The sequence below is a fragment of the Panthera tigris genome, chromosome C2, assembly GCF_018350195.1.
Source record: "Panthera tigris isolate Pti1 chromosome C2, P.tigris_Pti1_mat1.1, whole genome shotgun sequence".
Classification (NCBI taxonomy): Eukaryota; Metazoa; Chordata; class Mammalia; order Carnivora; family Felidae; genus Panthera; species Panthera tigris.
In genome coordinates this window covers 146,576,101-146,596,987 of record NC_056668.1, presented here as the reverse complement: position 1 = coordinate 146,596,987, position 20,887 = coordinate 146,576,101, and the positions used below count along the sequence as shown (strand labels likewise).

The 20,887-nt window shown below is 47.8% G+C and overlaps 1 protein-coding gene across 1 annotated transcript in view; it reads right to left on the bottom strand.

Annotated features, from left to right (window-relative positions):
- GPD1L (glycerol-3-phosphate dehydrogenase 1 like) overlaps positions 1 to 19,851 on the bottom strand; it is a 56,378-nt gene extending 36,527 nt beyond the window's left edge. The window contains exons 1-2 of the mRNA XM_042998998.1: positions 19,738 to 19,851; positions 6,355 to 6,532 (exon numbers count right to left, since the gene is read on the bottom strand). Coding sequence (XP_042854932.1) covers positions 6,355 to 6,532; positions 19,738 to 19,784 — 225 coding nt within the window. The 5' untranslated portion in view covers positions 19,785 to 19,851. The remainder of the gene's footprint in view (positions 1 to 6,354; positions 6,533 to 19,737) is intronic.
- Between the last annotated feature and the right edge of the window lie 1,036 nt (positions 19,852 to 20,887).

Below are 20,887 nucleotides of genomic sequence, written 5' to 3'. Positions count from 1 at the left end.
AACCAAATGCTGCGATGGCAGAACAGGAGGATCACAAGAGTCCCTGACACCATTAACACATCACTAATACGATAAACTTCTCTTACACGAGACGGGAAAAAGCAAGTACTTACTTTCCTTAGGTCACTGCTATGATAGGTCTTCTGTCACATGTACCTGAACCGGACTGTAACTGATACTCCCATTAAGCATTGCTGGTTCCCCAAACGAAGCGACTGGAGGAAGATTCTTCTCTGAGGATGTGCTGCGGGCCACAGGAGCGTCATTCGGGATGGCTAAGCCTCCTGGGAAATCTAGTTTGGGCGTTGTGATGGAGACTGCCAGCTCCTCACCAAAATTCCTTCTTGCCTTCCTCCATAATCACAGAGCTGGAAGCTGGTCACTAGTCACCTCGCTAGAGACTACATTTCCCAGCAGCCCCTGCAGTTACACAGGCCAAAGACCAAGCTCCCTTGCATTTGGAGATTCTACCTCCTCCAAAAGAGCAATTTCTTGATCAATCCCATTAGCCTCCGAATGCCAATTCCCAGCTGCTTTGTCCTTGACTGACAAAGCACTTTATGCTCTTACATTTATTTGCCTGTGGTCCCACCCAGTGCCCTCCCAGCCTTTGTAAAAACTCTGGTCCTTCACTCCGCCTAGGGTGACCAGCCTTTCTTAGGAGGGGGTTTTCAATCTGTACTCCCTCATACAGCGCCTGGCAGCCTGAATTTTAGTTAAAATCTTTTTTCTTCTCTAGACCCATTGATCCTCCTCTTCCCCATCCATCCTCAACATACACACACACACACACACACACACACACATGCACATGCATACATGTGCACACACCTCCGTGTCTGCCTTTTCAGGGCATTTTCCAACATGGTGAAATGGAAAAGACACCAGAACCAAAGAGAAAATATGGAAAAGATGTACATTTGAGTCCCATATCTGCAAATGATCAGCTGTGTGACCTTGGACAAGTGACGTATCTTCACTGACCTTAATCACCCCATATACGAAGGGGTATAAAAATCACTTTTCCTACCCAGATACTTCACAGAAACCTTTCAAATTAAGTAATATAAATGACAGCACTTCAAAATGATATGAAAGAGATTATTTATCAAAAAATCTACCTGCTTGAAAAAAAAAAAAGAAAAATCTACCTGCTCCCCACAAATTCTTACCTTATTTCTTTTTTAATTTGAGAGAGAGAGAGAGAGTAGGAGAGAAGGGCAGAGGGAGAAAGAGAGAGAGAGAGAGAGAGAGAGAGAGAGAATCTTTTTTTTTTTTTAACATTTATTTATCTTAGAGAGAGAGAGAGAGAGAGAGAGAGAGATGGAGCATGAGAAGGGTAGGGGCAGAGAGAGAGGGAGACACAGAATCCAAAGCAGGCTCCAGGCTCCCAGCTGTCAGCACAGCCCCACACAGGGCTCGAACTCACAAGCTGTGAGATCATGACCTGAGCTGACATCGGACGCTCAACTGACTGAGCCACCCAGGTGCCCCAAGAAAGAGAGAATCTTTTTTTTTTTTATTAATTAATTTTTTCAATATATGAAGTTTATTGTCAAATTGGTTTCCATACAACACCCAGTGCTCATCCCAAAAGGTGCCCTCCTCAATACCCATCCCCCACCCTCCCCTCCCTCCCACCCCCCATCAACCCTCAGTTTGTTCTCAGTTTTTAAGAGTCTCTTATGCTTTGGCTGTCTCCCACTCTAACCTCTTTTTTTTTTTCCTTCCCCTCCCCCATGGGTTTCTGTTAAGTTTCTCAGGATCCACATAAGAGTCAAACCATATGGTATCTGTCTTTCTCTGTATGGCTTATTTCACTTAGCATCGCACTCTCCAGTTCCATCCACGTTGCTACAAAGGGCCATATTTCATTCTTTCCCATTGCCACATAGTACTCCATTGTGTATATAAACCACAATTTCTTTATCCATTCATCAGGTGATGGACATTTAGGCTCAAGAAAGAGAGAATCTTAAGCAGGCTCCACACTCAGCGCAGAGCCCGATGCAGGGCTTGATCCCACAATCCTGGGATCATGACCTGACCCAAAATCAAGAGTCGGATGCTCAACCGACTGAGCCACCCAGATGCTCCAAATTCTTACCTTTTAAGGACTCCACCCATCCCTGTGTCTCTTGTTAAAAGACATGCAAGGAAGCTGCCAGCTGGTCTGGATTTCTGTCTCTTACATTTCCTTCTTGAATAAATCAAACAACTCGTAGTTGGCTGGGAATGCGATGGGTCTCTAGAGCAATGGGACTGGGGGCTCACTTAGCACGTACAGACATTCCTTCACTCTCCTCGGTGGAGTGCTGAGGGTTTAGCCCACAGAAGCAATGTGTAGTGCGAGTTATATTTGTATGGTTCACATGGTCCATTCACAGAACACTATTCCTCTTGCACAGTATCAAAAGAGCTCTCCTCTTTGAGAAGAGCACTGGGTGTTGTATGGAAACCAATTTGACAATAAATTTCATATATTAGAAAAAAAAAAAAAAGAGCTCTCCTCAACTAGCCTGGTAACTGGAATACCTTCTTGCAGAATAAAACCTTTAGCTAAGACTTTGCCTATCTTTTCCTCTCAACAAAATCAAGACACTTGTAGAAATGCTAGTTCACAGGCTTTCTGTCAAAATCTTTCTGAGGGTGTCCACCATTAAAGATCCTGAAATACATTCAGAAAGACAACTCAGAACAAAAGGGCTTGCCTTACCTAGGTAAGGAGGAAAAATAATCAAATCAGAACCAAGCCATCATGGTTGGTCCACTTAATGTTCAGACTTTCAGGGATCCAGGGCTCTTGGTCCAAGCTTTTATACACACACACACACACACACACACACACACACACACATATATATCTCATATCTCATATATATATATATATATATATATATATATATATATATATATAATCATTTAAGACCGAGCTGGTAAAATGTATGTGGAGAAGCCTAAAGGTTCTCTTGTATCCCCCTGGATTAGTTATCACTGCCAGTATATGGACACCCTGGCCTAGCTTGATCTCTGGTCAGCTAACCGGACACCCACCGGGAACCCACCTACATTCTTGAGGGAGCGAGTATTTAGGTTAAACACAACAGCATGTGAGTAACACACATAGCGAAGTCGTAGCTGGCACACAGCAGAGGTTCAAAAATATTATGGTTCCCTCCTGTTCTTCTAATCTGCATTTTGGCCAAGATCGTAAGTGAAATTTACGTCCTTGGCTCTACATTCAGAAAAATGATCCTCAGATACAGACAACCTTATCTGAAGAGTGTTACATAAATATGCACTGCTGGTAAGTAAGGTTGCTTCTAGAGAAACACAGCTGTTAACCGCCTGGATTCCCCAATACTACACCAGTAAATATGAACTTATTATGTAGACTGGTGGTGCCCAAAGGGTGGTTCCTGAAGCAACAGATCACCACCACCTGGGAACTTGTCAAAACTGCAGATGTATGAGGGGCACCCGGGTGGCTCAGTCAGTTGAGCGTCCGATTTCGGCTCAGGTCATGATCTCACAGTTTATGGGTTGGAGCCCTTCGTCGGGCTGTGTGCTGACAGCTCAGAGCCTGGAGGCTGCTTCCGATTCTGTGTCTCCCTCTCTCGGCCCCTCCCCCGCTTGCACTCACACGCGCTCTCTCTCTCTCTCAAAATAAATAAACAAACATTCTTTTAAAATGTGAATCCTCAAACATGCTGGGGGGAGTCCAGACTGGTACAACTACTTTGGAAACCAGTGGTGTGATGTGGTGAAATTATAGTTGTGTGTTCCCAGTGACCCTGCGACGCCACCCCTACGAACGCGGGCCATGACAGCAAAGCGCTGGAAACCGTGCCAATGTCCATACCAGAGAATGGATACATTCACTTTCACGAACTTACAGGGCTTCAGATATCAACAGAGTCCTGGGAGCAGCTGGTACTTCCTTTCCTCCCTCTGTCCACACACAGGCACATGGGTGGGTGGTGGAGTCAGTCAGTGTGGGGGTCGGGCTCTGAGTGGCAATGGCTGTTGACTCCTCTAGGTTACTTCTTTCCCCTCCTCCTCCCTCCTGGCTCCCATGCTCCCAGGTAAGGGCTTCAGCTTCACAGACCTACTTGGCAGGTTCCCCTCCCCAGCACTCCTTGAGCACTGCACCAGGAACTGCGGAAAAACAGAAAACTAGAAAGTCAGGTTCATGCACTCAGGAGTGAACAGGTACATAAGGGCCTGGCACAAAGCACAGTGGACGGGACGTACTGATAAAGCATGTGGTTTATAGAAGGGAAGGAACCATCGATCTGACAAGAATGAGAAATGAAACTCGGGAATTTCCTCCTCCAAGCATGGGTCAGAGATGACCTCAGAGGCCTTTCACGGCAGTGGGAACAGAGGCTCCCTTTGTTCTTCCCCTTGGATATTTGGACAACTTAACTTCTGAGCTCAGAACCGTAGGGATCCTTTCTCTCCCTGCCAACAACACCAATAACTGCCCGGCCCCAGCGTAGTGATACGGAGCAGAAAGTTCTCATTGTCCAAAAGACAATGGATCCAACAGGATGCTCCACCAGGAATCAAACCCTAGCCTCTAGCCATGTGACCCTGGGCAGGTTCATTAACTTCTGTGAGCCTCAGTCTCTTCCGCCATAAAGTCAACATCATCGTTCTAATAGGAAAACTGATAGTATCAACCTAAGAGGGTTACTGAGAGCATTAAATGAGACAAGATATATAAACTACTTAGCACAGTGCTTAATAGCAGTGTACCCTATAACCAAAAGCCAAACATCAAGGGCGCCTGGGTGGCTCGGTCGGTTAAGCATCTGAGTCTTGATTTCCGCTCAGGTCAGGATCTCACGGTTCGTGAGATGGAGCCCCACGTCGGGCCTTGTGCTAATAGCCCAGAGCCTGGTTGGGACACTCACTCTCTCTCTCTCTCTCTCTCTCTCTCTCTCTCTCTCTCTCTCTCCCTCTTTCTCTGCCCCTCCCCCACTCATGCTTGAGCTCCTGCACTCTCTCTCTCTCAAAATAAATAAACATTTGGGAAAAAAAAAAACAAAAAAAAAAAACAAGCCAAACAACAATCTTTAGTGAGCAAGGTCTTTGCATCTCCAAACTTCCTGGCATGTATCAGTTTACAAATCTGTCCCCCTGCTGGGCTCCTTGAGGAAAGCTGCGGTTGGTCTGGTGGGTCATCTTCTCCCCCTTCCTGTCTCTGACAACTGTCACTGTGCTTTGCAAGAGCTGTACATGCGCATAAATGTTGATAAGTGTACGTAGGGAGGAGTATTTCATTAACAAAGTAGAGTTTTTCCGGTTAACCGGAGAATCAGGCAGATAGGAATCGGGCAGTCACAATGGTCTGCTTTTCAGGCTACTGCAGAAAACCACCAAGGGGCGAATCTGGCAACAGAAGTTCACAGATTCCACGCATCTCAGGCTAGCAGCACAGTGCATGCTTTTTGTTCCTCTTGCTCATTTCTTCCTCCCCCCATTTCCTCCAAGTCCCTGGAATGAGGCCAGGCAATTAACCTGTATTTTTCCCTCTCAGCCTAATAAGCCTGAATTTTAAACTGTCAGTCTTACAATTTTCTATTTTCTCCAATCTCCTTCTGTAATTTAGGCCTTGACCCTAATTTTAATTACAGACCGTTGCATTAGCTGTCCTCACAAGCAGACTCAAGTCTATGTACTTAGAAAGGGAATATCAGGACAGGGGCATCACAAGTGGCAGAAGGCAAAGGTTGTTAGCTCCATCTTTGATGGGACCGACACTTTGAATGCCAAGAGAGTAGCCTGCGATGGGCTGAACTGTGTCCCCTCCCCCCAAAAGTCGTATGTTGAATTACTAACCTTAGTAGCTCGGAATATGACTATATTTAAAGACAGAGTCATTGCAGAGGTGATTACATCAAGATGAGTTCACTAGAGTGGGCCCTAATACAACATGACTCGTGTCCTCGTAAGAAGGGGAGGTTAGGACACAGACACACAGAAGGAAGGCCATGTGAAGGTGCAGGAAGAAGGCGGCCATCTCCAAGTCAGAGAGCCTCAAAAGAAACCAGCCTGGCGACACCCTCATCTTGGACTTGAACCCTCCAGAACTGTGAGGAAATAAATTTCTGTTGTTTAAGCCACCTTTCCTATTGTACTTTCTTACGGCAGCCTTAGCAAACGAATAGAAAGCCCATCTTCAGAGTCAGGCAAACCAAAACTGACCAAGCCAAGAAGCTGGTGGTAGAAAGGAACAAAGGAGGAAGGGAGGAAATAGTTTTCCCACTCCCCCAAGCCCCAAGTGCAAACTCAGCCAAGCGTAACTTTCAGAATTGACCCAAAGTACTATCTATCCCAAAGTCTTACCACATTTTCTGGCAGCTTGTGTCCTGGGAGATATTTCACATTTTCATGGTCATTATTTATAATGTCTGTCAGTTTTCTCCCATTAATGGTTTCTTCAAAGACCCACATCTTGACTGTGGAGGCAAACTTCTTAAGTTTCTTGACATTATTACCAATTATTTTTGCAACAGCTGAACCCCTACAAAAGAAACAGTGAAGAAGAAAGAAATTAAACTCACTTGGGCAGAAGAGAAAAAGCATTCAATTATAATTGAGAAGAATCCTGTTCTGACTCTGATTCAAGCACTGGGTTTATAACTTAACAGGTGATGTCCTATCAGCCACAAGCCATCGGAAGCGTAGTTGTTTTCACCTGGAAGGAACACCCTCCCCACCCCCCGTGATCAGAAAAGCCCCCAGCACTTGGTACAAGGTCAAAAACAGCACCCCTTGAAACTAGTAAGCATCAACCTATCTTGGAAGACAGTATCACAGGCAGAAGAGAAACCCACCTAGAAGATGACATAAAAATAAAACCTGGAGTGTACCCCAAGCCTCCGAGGCAACCAGGCTCTGTTTCACATCCATCATGAGATTAAAATGTAGCTACCGTAGAACAAATTGTGTTCTGGTGAAGTGCAAAGGCCTAAGTTACAGTCGTAATGGAAAGACAAGGACCTGAGTGACTTCCAGAAAAGGAGCAGGGCAAGGGCACGAGGCTCAGATGCCTGGGTATTTGGTCCCCCCAGCAGACGTCCACCCAGCCGGCCTCTCGCCCAACAAACTCCCGGTTTATCCTGCATCTCTGTTCTCCAAGCACATTCTGGTAACTAATTGGCATCCCACAGGCTTTGCCACAGGGGAAGAGAAGGCACTCCAACTAGCTGACACCGGTCGTCTGGACAACGGACACGGGTCTGGGGCTGGTGGCCACCGCAGCAGCTCTGTTCCTGGTCAGCCCAGGCATCTCTGTGCCCATCTCACGACGCTGAGTGCACAGTGGGCCACGGGCGGCTGATTCGGCCGGGATGACTGTGAACGGAGAAAGTCACTTTCCTGGTGCGGGAAGCAAGTCCTTCTACCTCGTTCACTTCTCTGAGTGGGTGGTAAGCTTTTGAGAGCAGAGAACACATCACCTTTTCTCTACTGAATCACTGGCATCTAGCCCAATGTGTTATACACAGTAGGCGCCCAGTAAATATGTGATAACGGGGATGAATGAGTGCATGCGTGATTGGATGAAGTTATTGGTGAGACCAGGGAGGAGGCAGAACAAGATCCCTGGATGACCTCGCGTGTGATGTAACTGGAATTTCCCTACTTATTTTTGTCATGTCATTTTCAGCACCAGTGAACCCCAAAGGATGTACAGACATGGTCTGATGGGCTTAGTGCTTAACAGTTGCAACAGTCATTTGAATTTTCGGAACTAACTCATTTCAGCAGATGCTACAGGTTTGCCTTTGGCTGCAGATGCTTGGTTTCCCCAAGAGGAGTTTGTAAAGACAGGAGCAAATGTATTCCAGTAAGATCACACGGAGGGATCTAGTGGTTCTGGCTTATTTTCCCGCCGGATTTACTACATTTGGATTCCTAGTGCCCAATGCCCCGTGTCAGTTTGCTCACTTGCCCAGAATCACACTTGCTCTCTGTGACCTTGTGGGAGTTACTCAATGCCCAGGAACGCCTCTGTGAGCCTGAGCTGTGACCGCCACGGGAGTTCATGAGCAGCTGTTTCCCAGATTAGCATGAGGGTGATAGTGATCGTGGGGAGAATCTTGGCCTCTCTTCTACAAAGCGTCAGGAGAATCGGATTAATAGGTATTTAGCTAACAAACTGTCTGCTGGCCTCGAGTAAGAATTTCACAGGTAAAGCTACAGAGCTTTGCTTTCTTTTGTGAGGGAGGGCAGCACCAAAGTCCGGGGCCTGTGGTGCAGAGCAGTTCTCCAGGCTGGCGGCCCCGTCAGTCCCCGTGGAGCTTTAAAAACTACTGAGGCCCGATCTGACTCCGGAAGTACAGGTTTCATTGGTCTGGGGTGTGGCCCGGGACTCCGGATTTCTAAAGCTCCCAGGTAATCTAATTTACAGCCAAAGTTGAGAACAACTAGCTTGGTTTATCCATTTATCTTAGGAAAGGGAAGGTGATCGGGATCGTGGGAAGAAGCATGGAGTTTAATTCAAGGACAAATGTAGTAAGAAGAACAGAAACATTCTGGGGTGTCTGTAAGGCCTCGTCTTGTTCTTTCTGATTAACTTACACAATAATCTGCTTTTGTTTTTAAGATCAGTACTTAAAACACGGTATTTTATTGTTTTAAGCTCTTTTATAATCTGGTAAAATCTCCACATTGAACCAAATATTTTGTTTGCTATCCAGCTTTCTTTTCTTAACATTTATTCATTTTTGAGAGACAGAGTGCAAGCAGGGGAGGGGCAGAGAGAGAGACAGACAGACAGAATCCGAAGCAGGCTCCAGGCTGAGCTGTCAGCACAGAACCCGACATGGGGCTCAAAGTCATGAACCATGAGATCGTGACCTGCGCTTAAGTCAGAAGCTTAACTGACTGAGCCACCCAGGTGCCCCTGCTGTCCACCTTTCTTCAGTATTGTTTACAAAACCACCAAAAGTATAATCCGCCTTGACATAACAAAAGCCATATATGACGAACCCTCAGCTGACATCATACTGAGTGTTCTCACCACCAAAAATGTGGAAAGGGGGCAGTCAGAAGCTTTTTATTTTAGGAAATAAATGTTTATCATTTGTTTTTATTTTCTATTTTGTAATTTTCATTTTTATCCAAGATACTTATCACCTTGATTTGTGGTGGTTTCACAGGTATATCCATATCTCCAAACCCATCAAACTGCACACAATATGTCCAGTGATTTTTATGTATCAATTACACTTCAAAAAAGCTGTTTTTTTTTTAAAAAGGAAGTATGTATAATCTACACCCCAAACTCCTTTGTGACTCTGAAAGGATACTAGCTGTGTTCATTCCATAGGTATTATTACTACTTTTTTTTTTTTTTAATGTTTATTTGTTTCAGAAGAGAGAGAGAGAGAGAGAGAGAGACAGTGAGAGAGAGAGAATGAGCAGGGGAGGGGCAGAGACAGAAGCCCAAGCAGGCTCTGCACCGTCAGCACAGAGCCTGACGCAGGGCTTGAACCCATGGATCGTGAGATCACGACCTGAGCAGAAGTCGAGTCACGGGCTTAACCGACTGAGCCACCCAGGCGCCCCCTACTTCCCACCAACATGAAGGAACAGGATCAAATAGAGCAAACGAAGTGGTCTGGAGGAACCTGAGTGTTTGGAAGGGACTGGAGGCTATTGCAAGTGACGTACCGTGTTCTAAAAAAAACACACAACAAACCACACGAAGAAACAACAAACAAAAAGGGGGCTGGCCTGCAGAGAGCCGGTCCCAAAACACTGACAGGTACTAGAACTGGGCTTAAACTAAAGTACTGGCTATAGTCCACGAAGGCAGTTAGTTCGTACGTGGCTTGCTTGTGGTTGGAGCGGGGCTTCCCCGACCACACTGGCGGAGCTCTCCCTGTTTCAGTGTTGTGCCACGGCACAAGCATAGCCAGGCACGGATCTCCCACTGCAGGGGTCAAGGGCGCAGGCGGCCATTTCCACACCTGGCCGGGCTCATTCAGCTCCTAAACGACAGGTGGGACAGCGACCTTCCAGGTCCTTTCCGGGGTCTATGACTGCGTCCAGTGTCTTCCAAGGTGAGGAACAGGGGTACCCCCGGCTGGCTGAGTGCTACTCCCACACACGCCACCAAAGGACACTGACTCACTTGTGCCCTTTCAACTCCTGTGGCCCTCTGAGAGAGTGCAGAATGTCTCATTTAAGCGCTGCTGTGTTGTCCCCATCTCTCTAGCATGTGCTAGTTTCCCTTCTTCACAAAGTCGCCAAGTGCCTCAGACTCTGAGCCTTGGCAGGGGAAAAGTAGTATTTGGCAAGAAATCTGTAACGCTGTTCTGTTCTCGTTCTACTGGTTGTTGTCACCTCCTACATGTGATATTTACAGTAGTGATAGAAGGTTTTCCGTTAAAGTCAACTTTTAAACAAAGTGTAATAAGCAAATAACGCAGGGGTGAAGCAGAGCCAAAGCCATAAGGGTGGAGCCTGCAAGACAGAAGTTTAATCCCGTCCAAACTTTTCACCTTGAAGATTAAGACAGGGAGGATGGGAGTCACTCTGACCTTCTATCATGCAACCAGGTACTGGCAGAACTGGAAGAGGGACTCAGGTCTGCTTGCGGCCAGTCCTGAGTCTTTACCTGGATGTCTAAAATCACATTTCCCGAGAAACTGTGCGGACTAGGGGCGCCTGGGTGGCTCAGTCAGTTAAGCCACCGACTTCAGCTCAACTCATGATCTCGTGGTTCACGGAATTTGAGCCCCACGTCGGGCTCTATGCTGACAGCTCGGAGCCTGGAGCCTGCTTCGGATTCTGTGTCTCCTCTCTCTGCCCCTCCCCCACTCTCAAAAATAAATAAACAGAAAGAAGGAAAGAAAGGAAAGAAAGGAAGAAAGGGAAGAAAGAAAGAAAAGAAAGAAAGAAAGAAAGAAAGAAAGAGAGAGAAAGAAAGAAAGAAAGAAAGAAAGAAAGAAAGAAAGAAAGATCATGGAGACTGATTTGCAACTTCTACAATGTTATGCAAATGAGTTTAGAAGGGACACGCATGAGGAGGGATGTTCCTGTGCCCGCTACCTACTGGGACTTAAGATCTCCCTTTAATCTTTACTGCAGCCCCAAGAGAGGTCCTCATTATCCCCTTTAACTTCACAGGTGAATAAGCTGAGGATCAGACAGTAAGTTACCCAAAGGTTACGCTGCCCATCCAGAGCCAGCAGTTCTGATCCAGATCTGTCTCCAAAGCCCACGCCTTCCGCCATTTTATATCTGCCTTGGTGCAGAGCCATCCTTTGTTGAAAATGCACGGTGCACACCTAACAAGTGTAGACACTGCTAGGCGAGTCCGCACCCTCAGGGAGTTTGGAGAGTGGTGAATGGAAACTGGCGTCGCTGTGGCACGCGCACAAAGAAGAGTGTGCCACGGTGACCAAAGTGGCTAAGCAGATGACGCGGTGACACATCAGAGAGGTCAGGGAGAGCTGGGAGGAAGCACAACTAGGGCTGAACTCTGCGGCGGGGAGAGGGCTTCACTGTGGGGAGGTGCGGAGCCTTCCAGGCCCTGGAGCAAAGGTGCAGGAACAGGTGGGGCCCAGAGATTATCTTCTGCTTTTCCCTGGAACCAACACTAGTAGGGACAGGAGGAGGAGGGGGGAGGAGGAAAGAGCGGGAGAGGGGGAAGGGGAGAGGTCAAGGAAGGAGAGGGAGAGACAGGGGAGGAGACAGTGGGGGAGAAAGGGAGGGAGAGGGTGGCATTGCAGGGGAGGGAGGAGAAGGTGCAGAGGGCAGGGGTGGGGGCCAGCCCAGAAAGGGGTAGGCCTACCAGATGTCAGGCACTGGTTTTTGTTGCCGTTTTTATTGAAATATCATTGACATATAACATTGTGTAGGTTTAAGATGTACAACTTGTTGATTTGATACATTTATATACTGCAATATTACCACCAAAGCACTACTTTAAACATCTTAACCATATTATGTTTCATTCCTCAGCAACCCTTTGAGGAAGTTGATATTATCATCATATATAATGATTATTACATAGTATATGTATTACATATATTACAATATCCATCTATTATTATCCCCATTTTTTACATGAAGAAACCAAAGCTCAGAGACCACCCAGGTAGACCAAGAGTCACGCTCCAGGCCATGTCTTCAACACTCTGCTCTCCCTCCCTGGGTCCCAGCTGGATAGACACCCACCTGCTGGAGGTCCTAACCTCCAGCTTGGCATGCCCACCTGACCCCTTGGCATTCACTCTCTTGCCTTCTGGCCCCTTCTTCTCTAAAGAGCTGAGTATTTTCAGCAGGCTGGGGATGTGCTCCATCAGCCAAGGAATGGCCACCTATCAAGTTAGGAGCAAACTTGACAGAATTCTTCACAGAGTGCAAAATCCTTCTTGGCCAGAAAGGACCCTCCAGTCCCTCCTTCTTTTTACTAAGGAAACTGAGGCCCAGCGAGAAGAATTAACAAGGGTTCAGCCAGATTTTCCACATTCCATGCCCCAGTCTCTTCTAGAGCTGATCCTAACTATGGAACCAACAGAAAAGGGTGGTCAATTTTGTTTTAAATAACATCTGCTTTTATACTCATAAAAGCAATACATGAAAGATGAAAAGACAATTATGAATAATCTCACCACCCAGGGAGAACTACTGTTAACATTTTGTGTAATTCTTTGCGTTCAAGGGCTTTTTAAAGTACAATCAAATGCCAGAGTATTAGATGCAAATGTGAAAAATGAAGTATTTTAAAAACTGATTCAACTTGGTGAATGTTCATTTGATCTCTGGATAGGGAAGCTTTCTAAGCTTAAAATCAAAGGAAGAAACCACAGAGGGAAAAAGATCAATGTGAACAACTTCACAAAGAAGAGGAGGGGGGAAACATGAAAAAAAGCCTTTCCATCTATCAAAATTCAAAAGGGCCGAAGAAAAAGCTTAAGGTAGAATGTTACATTTAACAAAAAAAAAAAAAAAAAAAGAATGCAAAATTGTACACTCCACATGACGGGCAATTAACAAAATACATACCACCTCGCACCCATTAAGATGGTTACTACAGGGGAAAAAAAACCCAAACAAACCCAGAAAATAACGAATGTTAGTGAACGCGTGCGGAAATTGGAACCCTTGTGCACTGCTGGCGGGAATGTAAAACAGGGCAATTGTTATGGAAAGCAACACAGTGGTTGGCCAAAAAACCAAAAATAGAATTACTGTATTATCCAACAATTCCACCTCACGGTGTGTACCCAAGAGAACTGAAAGCAGGCACTCAGATGTCTGCACACCCATATTCAGAGCAGCATTACAGTGGTCCTCCTCATCTGCCCTTTCCATTCTGTGGTTTCACTTACCCCCTACCCCCATCCCCCCGGGTGCCAGGTCCCTGGTGTGGGCAGATAGCCGGCCATCTCTCATCACCACAAGAAAGGCGACGACAGGACACTTAGGTATTTTGAGAGTGATGAACCATATTCACGTAACTTTTATTACAGTCTCGTTATAATTGTTCTATTTTATTCGTTATTATCGTTAATCTCTCACTGTGCCTAATTTATACATTAAACTTTGTCATTGGTACATACGTAGAGGAAAGAACACAGTATTTACAGGGTTCTGTACTATCTGCAGAGGGTGGAAGAAACCCAAGTGTCCACTAATGGATGAATGAATAAACAAAATGTCCTACATAAACACAGTGAAATATTTTTCAGCCTTAAAAGGGAAACACATTTTGACACACGCTACACCAGGAATGAGCCTTGAGGACATTATGCTAAGTGAAGCAAGCCAGCTACAAGAAAGACAAATACTGTATGGTCCCACTTACACGAGGTACCATAATTATAGGAACCCCCTCTTGCCGCTGGTGGAATCTAACCACCAAATAGAGAAGTCCGAACTAGCCTGCTGACGAATGAGAGACACACAGCCCAGTCACTCCTGTCAGCTGGCAGGAGCCCGCTCCCTGCCAGACACACAAAGGACGTCACCTAGGACCAAGCATCCCAGGCAACCCAACACTGGACTGCAGCCTTATGAGTGAGACCAGGCTAGACCAGCAGAAGAAGTTCCCAGCTTAGTTCGGATTGTTGATCCCAAGAATCATGAATGTCTCTCAAAAAATAAATAAATGTTTAAAAAAATTAAAAAAAAAAAAATGGATTGAGTTCCCAGCTCCCAAATGTGGAAGGGACTGAGCCCCAAAAGAGAATGATGGCAACCGAAATTTAAGAAAAGAGAGTGGGTTCACCAAGGCAATGCTCAGAGATTAAGGAGTGAAAGTTGGAAGCAACAGATTTTTCACTCAGATGTAAGGTTTTTCTAACAATTTGCTAGACTAATTTTAGGAAGACGAGTTGCCTTAAAAATAGTAAACTATGATCATCTGCCATGTGTACAGGAGGGGGAGTGCCTGCTCTGGGGGGAAACAATGGTTTTCAAGGCGTCGTTTCAATCTGTTCATTCTTTCTTTCTTTCTTCCTTTTTTGAAGATTTTATTTTTAAGTAATCTCTCCACCCAGCGTGGAGCTCAAACCCACAACGCCGAGATCAAGAGTTCCGTGTTCTACCAACTAAGCCAGCCAGGTGCCCCTCAATTTGATTTTTCTTTTTTTTCCCTGTTTTTTAAATAGGCCTCACACCCAGTGTGGAGCTTGAGCTCACAACCGTGAGATCATGACCCGAGCTGATTTCAAGAGTCAGACGCTCAACCGACTGAACCACCCAGGCACCCCCAATTTGATTTCTCTTGATTGGAATACTGTTATATTAACTTTTGTTGGGAGGGTCAGATAGGAGATAGTCAATATTTCCACGACAGTGAGGTTTGTCCTCAGGTACACGAATGCTTCTCGCTGAAAAGGACAAGAATTTATGGAACACAGCCATTAAGCATCGAAGCTTCAACTCCACCTTATGAACCACTGACCTCAAATGGTCTTCTCTTGATCTCCATTTTGTCACCTAAAATAGGGGTAATATAGTACTGCACAGACTTGTTAGGAGGTTTAAATGAAGAAATGCACACACCTGACGTACAGAAAATGACCTCCCAGGGAGGGAAGGAAGCGGAATAGAATAAGGCTGGCAGAGGTGAAAGGTCAGAGAGAACTGAGGGCTTCTGACACACCCCTAACAAGTAGCCATGATTTTTTATACCGATCTTCTTCAGCTTATGATGGGGTTATGTCCCAATAGATCCATTGTAATTTTAAAATACCCTAAAATACCTGGTATCCCTAACCTCTCAAACACCATAGCTTCAACAAGCCCCCAACACTTCCATTAGCATGTGGTTGGGCAAAAATATCGAACACAAAGCCTGTTTCACAAAGAAGCGTTGACTAGCTCAAGTAAATGACTGAACCCCGCACTGAACGTGACAAACGGAATGGCCATGTGGATACAGAATGGCTGTCCACGTACTGCTTGGTTACCCTCGTGACCGGTGGCTGGCCGGGGGCTGTAGCCGCTGCCTGGCACCATGCCAGGGGATCCACTGCATGGCGCCAGCCCTGGAGAAGAGCCAAATTCACAATTCAAAGGATGGTATCTACTGAATACTCATAAATTTTTTTTTTTTAATGTTTATTTATTTCTGAGAGGGAGGGAGAGAGAGACAGAGCATGAGCAGGGAAGGGGCAGAGACAGACGGGAGACACAGATGTCAAAGCAGGCTCCAGGCTCCGAGCTGTCAGCACAGGGCCTGACGCGGGGCTAGAACCCACGAGCCGTGAGATCATGACCTGAGCCGAAGTCTGATACCTAACCGACGGAGCCACCCAGGCGCCCCTCTACTGAATACTTACAAAGCATAAAGTTGAAAAAGTGCAAGTCAAACCATCATACGTTGGGGACCTTCTGTACTGAACAGGGTTCAGTTAAGAGGTGATGGAAATAGGAGATTAAGTATCAGGGCTTTCTCTTTTTTAGCCGTACAAACTTCTTACTCTGGTTCACAGAGGAACTCTGGATCTTTTCTCAGTTCAACTCCCACCCAGCCTGTCACTAAACCGTTCCTCCAGCTTCCAAAGCAGAGAGGTACATCAGTGCCACCTGTGGACAGGGAAGGGCTTATTTCTGACCCCAGAGGAGCTAATTTACAGCCACTCAGATGGCCTCTGAGTGGGCATGTAGCAAGACTCAGCACAGAAACTGAGTAACACAGACCAAAGAGTGACAGAAGTGGGCTAAGGGCCACAGAGCTACATTCCAGATGGTTCCAGCAGACCAAAAAAAGAGTCCACACACATTCAGCTTTAGTCTTCAGTCCAAAGTAGGCCAAAGCTCTCCCTGACCTTCAGTCAAGCTGTGGGGTGATGGTGAAAACAAGGGCAAGAGATAACTCATCAAATTCCTCCAGCTGCGTATCAGTTACGCTCGTTGTCTTTTACCTTCTCTCCCTTCTCTGCCTCTGCTTCTTGGTCAGAGTCCAACCGGATCATTTGGTGACTTAATGATGGTACCGGTCAAGGTTGATCCAATAAACACAGTGATAACGGTAGCTGACGTCTACTGAGTGCCAGTCTCTCTGTACTCTTCCTGAGTCATGCCATTTAATCCCGACCAAAATCCTAGATAGCAGCTACCAATATCATAACCAAGGATTCTCGACAGTTTGCTCAAGACCTTACAGCTGCCAAGTAGGGGACCAGGACTGAAACCCAAGGAGTGGGAATCCCAAGCCCCTCCTTAGACCACTCATTGTACCACACTGCCTCCAAAGGAGGTTTGGGACTTGGACACATGCTCCCTACCACCCAGAGGTTTGGGTGTAAATACAGCCCTGAGGTTTTAGTTCTAGCACCGAATCTTGCCCTGTGTCTGGGTCATTTTCCCAACCTTCTGGTAAAGAAACTTTGTTTCATCTTTGGAGGAACTTACGAAGCTTTAGGGTTTGTTTTGTTTTGTTTTGTTGTTGTTTTTCTGAGTTACCAGGGCCATGCAAAGTCATGCAGGTCAGGAAGCGCCGCCCTGCATCCGCCTCTGGCCTCCTCTCTCTGACCTGTCTACAGGAAAGGAGGTGCCAAAGGACAGGACAGGGGCATGTTATACAACCCCTTTATGTGACTCCCATGTCATTCCTGGCTGAAGCTCCCGGTCAAGTCAGCTAGATTCAGTCTTCCGTTGTCTATATTGCAATTAATGATCGTTTACATGGGGGAGGCACTCGAATGTGAGGATGACAGCTCTGGGTTTAGATGTGACAACACCTTTACTTACATAAGCTCTCTCAGCTACTGCCAAGTCCCAAGTTTAAACACTGCTTAAGCCACTTCACATTCTGCAAGTAAGGATCAAATCTGGAAGGGCAGGTCCATCTTCTAGATAATATTTTAAAATTCGCAAAAGGCTAAAGTCCTGTAAGGAAAAAAAATCTGTCCCCACCACAGGGAATATGAGTCCTCAAGGGTAGGTAGTAGCCTCGGTGATAATTCTGATGCAAGTGGTCTTTGGACCACATTTTAAGAAACACTATTTAAAACGTAACATCTAATCTTGTGACAGATATTTCATTCCACTTTACCTTTCTTTTGAATTTATCTTCCAACTTATCTCAGCCCTGAAGGTAAATTCCTTTCAGGCAGGGATTATGTACAATTGTGGAAAGGCCACAGGACCTACATGGGGCAAACACATGCCTACTGACCAGAGAGAGCTGAATGCCCCACAGGCCCTATGGAGCCTCCGCCAGCTGTTTTCAGTTCCTGAATTTCTGAATCTCTCCGGGGAGGTCGCGATCCTCTCTCTAGGACTGGAGTGGCTCCGCACCCAGGGCAGTGGAAGGGAAGCAACAATGCTCCTGTCTGATCCCATAATTAATGGAGCTGGGCAGCTGGCCTAAACCATCAGGATGGCACATTTCTCAATTGCTGTGCTCTAAGGTCACCAGCCAAGTTCTACTCCGTTTCCTTGGGCTGAAGTGGGCCAAGAAAACAGTCAAGTACATCAGTGTGAAGTCGTGGGAAGGTAGCCAAATCCCGCTGGAGGGGGCAGGAGGTTTGCTTCACTCCTCCAGCTCCAGGCCCAAACACAGCATGGCAAAGCTGTGCTACTTCGGCACCTTGCAAATTAGGAAAAGGCTCTGTCACCCGTGGTTCTGTGTCCTCTTCCAGAAGAGGAAACCAGTGTCAAAAGAACACGTGCTAACAGTGCTTTTCCAGTCCCATGGCCAACAGGGCCGCTGTAATCTCATTCAAGTGACCTTGGGATCTAAACTGGCAAAGCCAACCTGCAAGTCCAAATGAAGCTTTGCAGTGGATAGGTACCAACTCCAATAAATGTTGCGTAGAACCCTGTGGTTGGTCGAAAAAGGGAGTTTACAGAAAAAGTCATAATACCCTAGTATTTGCAGGGCAGAGAAGGAAAGGGCTATATGTAAGCATTCACTTGCATCTGATGGGGTCTCTTCACAAAGGCCAGAAGCAACTGATAATACTGATTTTCCTCCGGGAGATAACCTGGGAAACAAGTCTGAGTGTAAGATATTTCACTGGGTTTTTCTGCAGGGTGTTTGGTAACTTCTGGTTTTTGAATGTGAATATATTACATAATCAGTATAATTACATTTTTAAAAATTAGTTTTCAAACATTCGTTTAATTTTTATTTAGCATATGCCGGGCACCAGGGTAGATGCTGTCCTCAAGAGCTGGATAGGGAGGGGTGGAAACAGATAATGAAATAAATCATTACTATGGGTGATGGGGGGCGGGGGGGGGGGGGTGGCACCGAGAGAGGCCACTGGCCTTGCCGGGATGGAAAAGTGGAGAACCAGATAAGGTTTACTTCAAGGACTGAAAGGGCACAACTCTGTACTATTTATTCTATACCAGTCCCTCGGATGTACGGGGGAAAAAAAAAGTGCACAACAATGGGAAAGTAACTGAAAATATCAGAGGCTGTATTACATTCCGCTTCCTCCCTCCCACCTGGCCCCACTTTCCTCTACACTCACCCAACATACGAGAGAAGCAAAGTTTGATAAAGGGAACTAAAAGGGCTGACATTTACAAAGTGCTTAGAAGAGCGCCTGTCACAAAGTGCTGGTATAAATGTGAAAAGTCAAATAGAGCCTAACGGAGACGTGAAGCTTCGCAAATATGCCTCCCGAGAATTCCCAACGCCGCTAGACTACTCCGGGAGCCAGGCCTGTTGGAACTTGGATTTTCTTATCTGTACAACCTTACTGAGATACAGGGCGCATCAGAAGCGGTGGGCGAGACCCGCACTTGGAAGGGCAACGCTGGTCCCGCCCACGACCTGGGTGGCAAGCGCCCTTTAGCACCCCCCCCCTCTCTGCCTTGGTTTCCTCAACAACGAAACTACAGTAAAAATGCTCGAGTCTCCACCAATTCCTCCACCCCGGCGATCCGCCGAGGAGAATGGAGAACGCTCTCAGAATGGTGCGCAAGACACCCGGGCGTGGCGAGCAGGTGGCCTCCGTGCGCCCGCCGCGCGGTGACTAGAGCGCAGACAGGTGCCCGCCGACGCGCAGTGCCCTCTCGCCGCGCTGCCCCCCGCGGGCACGCGGGCCCAGGGCCTCCCGGGCCAGTGCCTCGGCGCGGCCTCCCCGGGCGCGCGGTGCCCAGCCCGGCCGCGAGGCCGCCCGCCCCGCCTCCCTGCGCGCGGTGCCCGGTGCCCACGCTGCGGCGGGGACGCGCGGCCCTAGCCCGCCCGGGAGAGGGGCTTCCTGGAGGCGGAGCCCGCGCCGCCGGCCCGCCGCCGCTCACCAGTTCCCCGAGCCCACGATGCACACTTTCAGGGGAGCCGCTGCCATCGCCAGGCTGGAACGCAGCAGCCCGGCCCGTGCCTCCCCAGCCGGCCGCCCGCCTGCCTCCGCGCCCACGGCTTTGCCCACAGCGGCTCGCGAGGGCCCCGCCCCTCCCGCCTCTCCGCCAATGGCCGCGACCACCGCCGCCCGGGCGCCCCGGGCCACAGCTGACAGCCTGGGAGGGCCCGCCCAGCCACTCCCGAGAACCACTGCGCACGCCTGAGCCTGGCCGGCCTCCGGGCTCGGCTCCGGCGCCGACCCGCCCCTGCCCGAGGCATGCCGGGACTTGTAGTCCACGCCCCGCCGCCCTCCGCAGCCGCGTGCCCCCGGACAGCGGCCGCCGCCGCGCCACGTGCAGACGTGGGTGGTTGCGCCGCTGCTGTCTCGCAGCGCCAGGGGCTGCAGCCCCATCCCCGCGGAGCAAACCCTTCCGGACCCGGCGTGGTGCCCACCCCGGCTCGCGTTCTTCTCCCCACGCGGGAAGAGCGGCTAGGCTGCAGCTTGGAACCGAGAGGATCCCAGGGTGACTCTAGAGTCGACCGACCTGGAGCGCAAAGTACCCACACCTGCCTCTTGAGGCTCTGCCTCGTTTGTAGAGACGGGAAACAGCCTGGCACCCCTTGAACTGCGTAGTGAATTTGTGTTTTCTGGGGCCTTCTGGACGTAGCTGGACTGTACCTGAGCTTCAGGATGGACACTTTTTGGGTAGTCAAGAGAGAGAGAGGCCTGGGCACCTGCGGCAGCGCACTCCCCCACTTGCTTGGCAGGACGTGCCTCCTCGTTATCTTTGCCAGGATTCCTGGAGAGCTTGTGGGTCTGAGGCTACTTCTTCCTAACATATAGAACATTCTTTATTCGTTCTGAGTGTCACTTTCCCCCAGGCACCGTGCTAGACGCTGGGTTACACAAGTGGCTCTCTGGAGCTTTGAAAAATCGCCGTGCCCGGGCACCACCCCAGATCATCAGGATCTCCCGGGATGGGACACAAGCATCAGAATTCTTTCCAGTTCAAGATGATTGCAAAAGGCAGTAAAGATGAGAACCAAAGAGCTTAAAAATCAGTGAGACTGGTGAAACGAATGCTCTAATCCCTAGAAAAGTACTAGGCC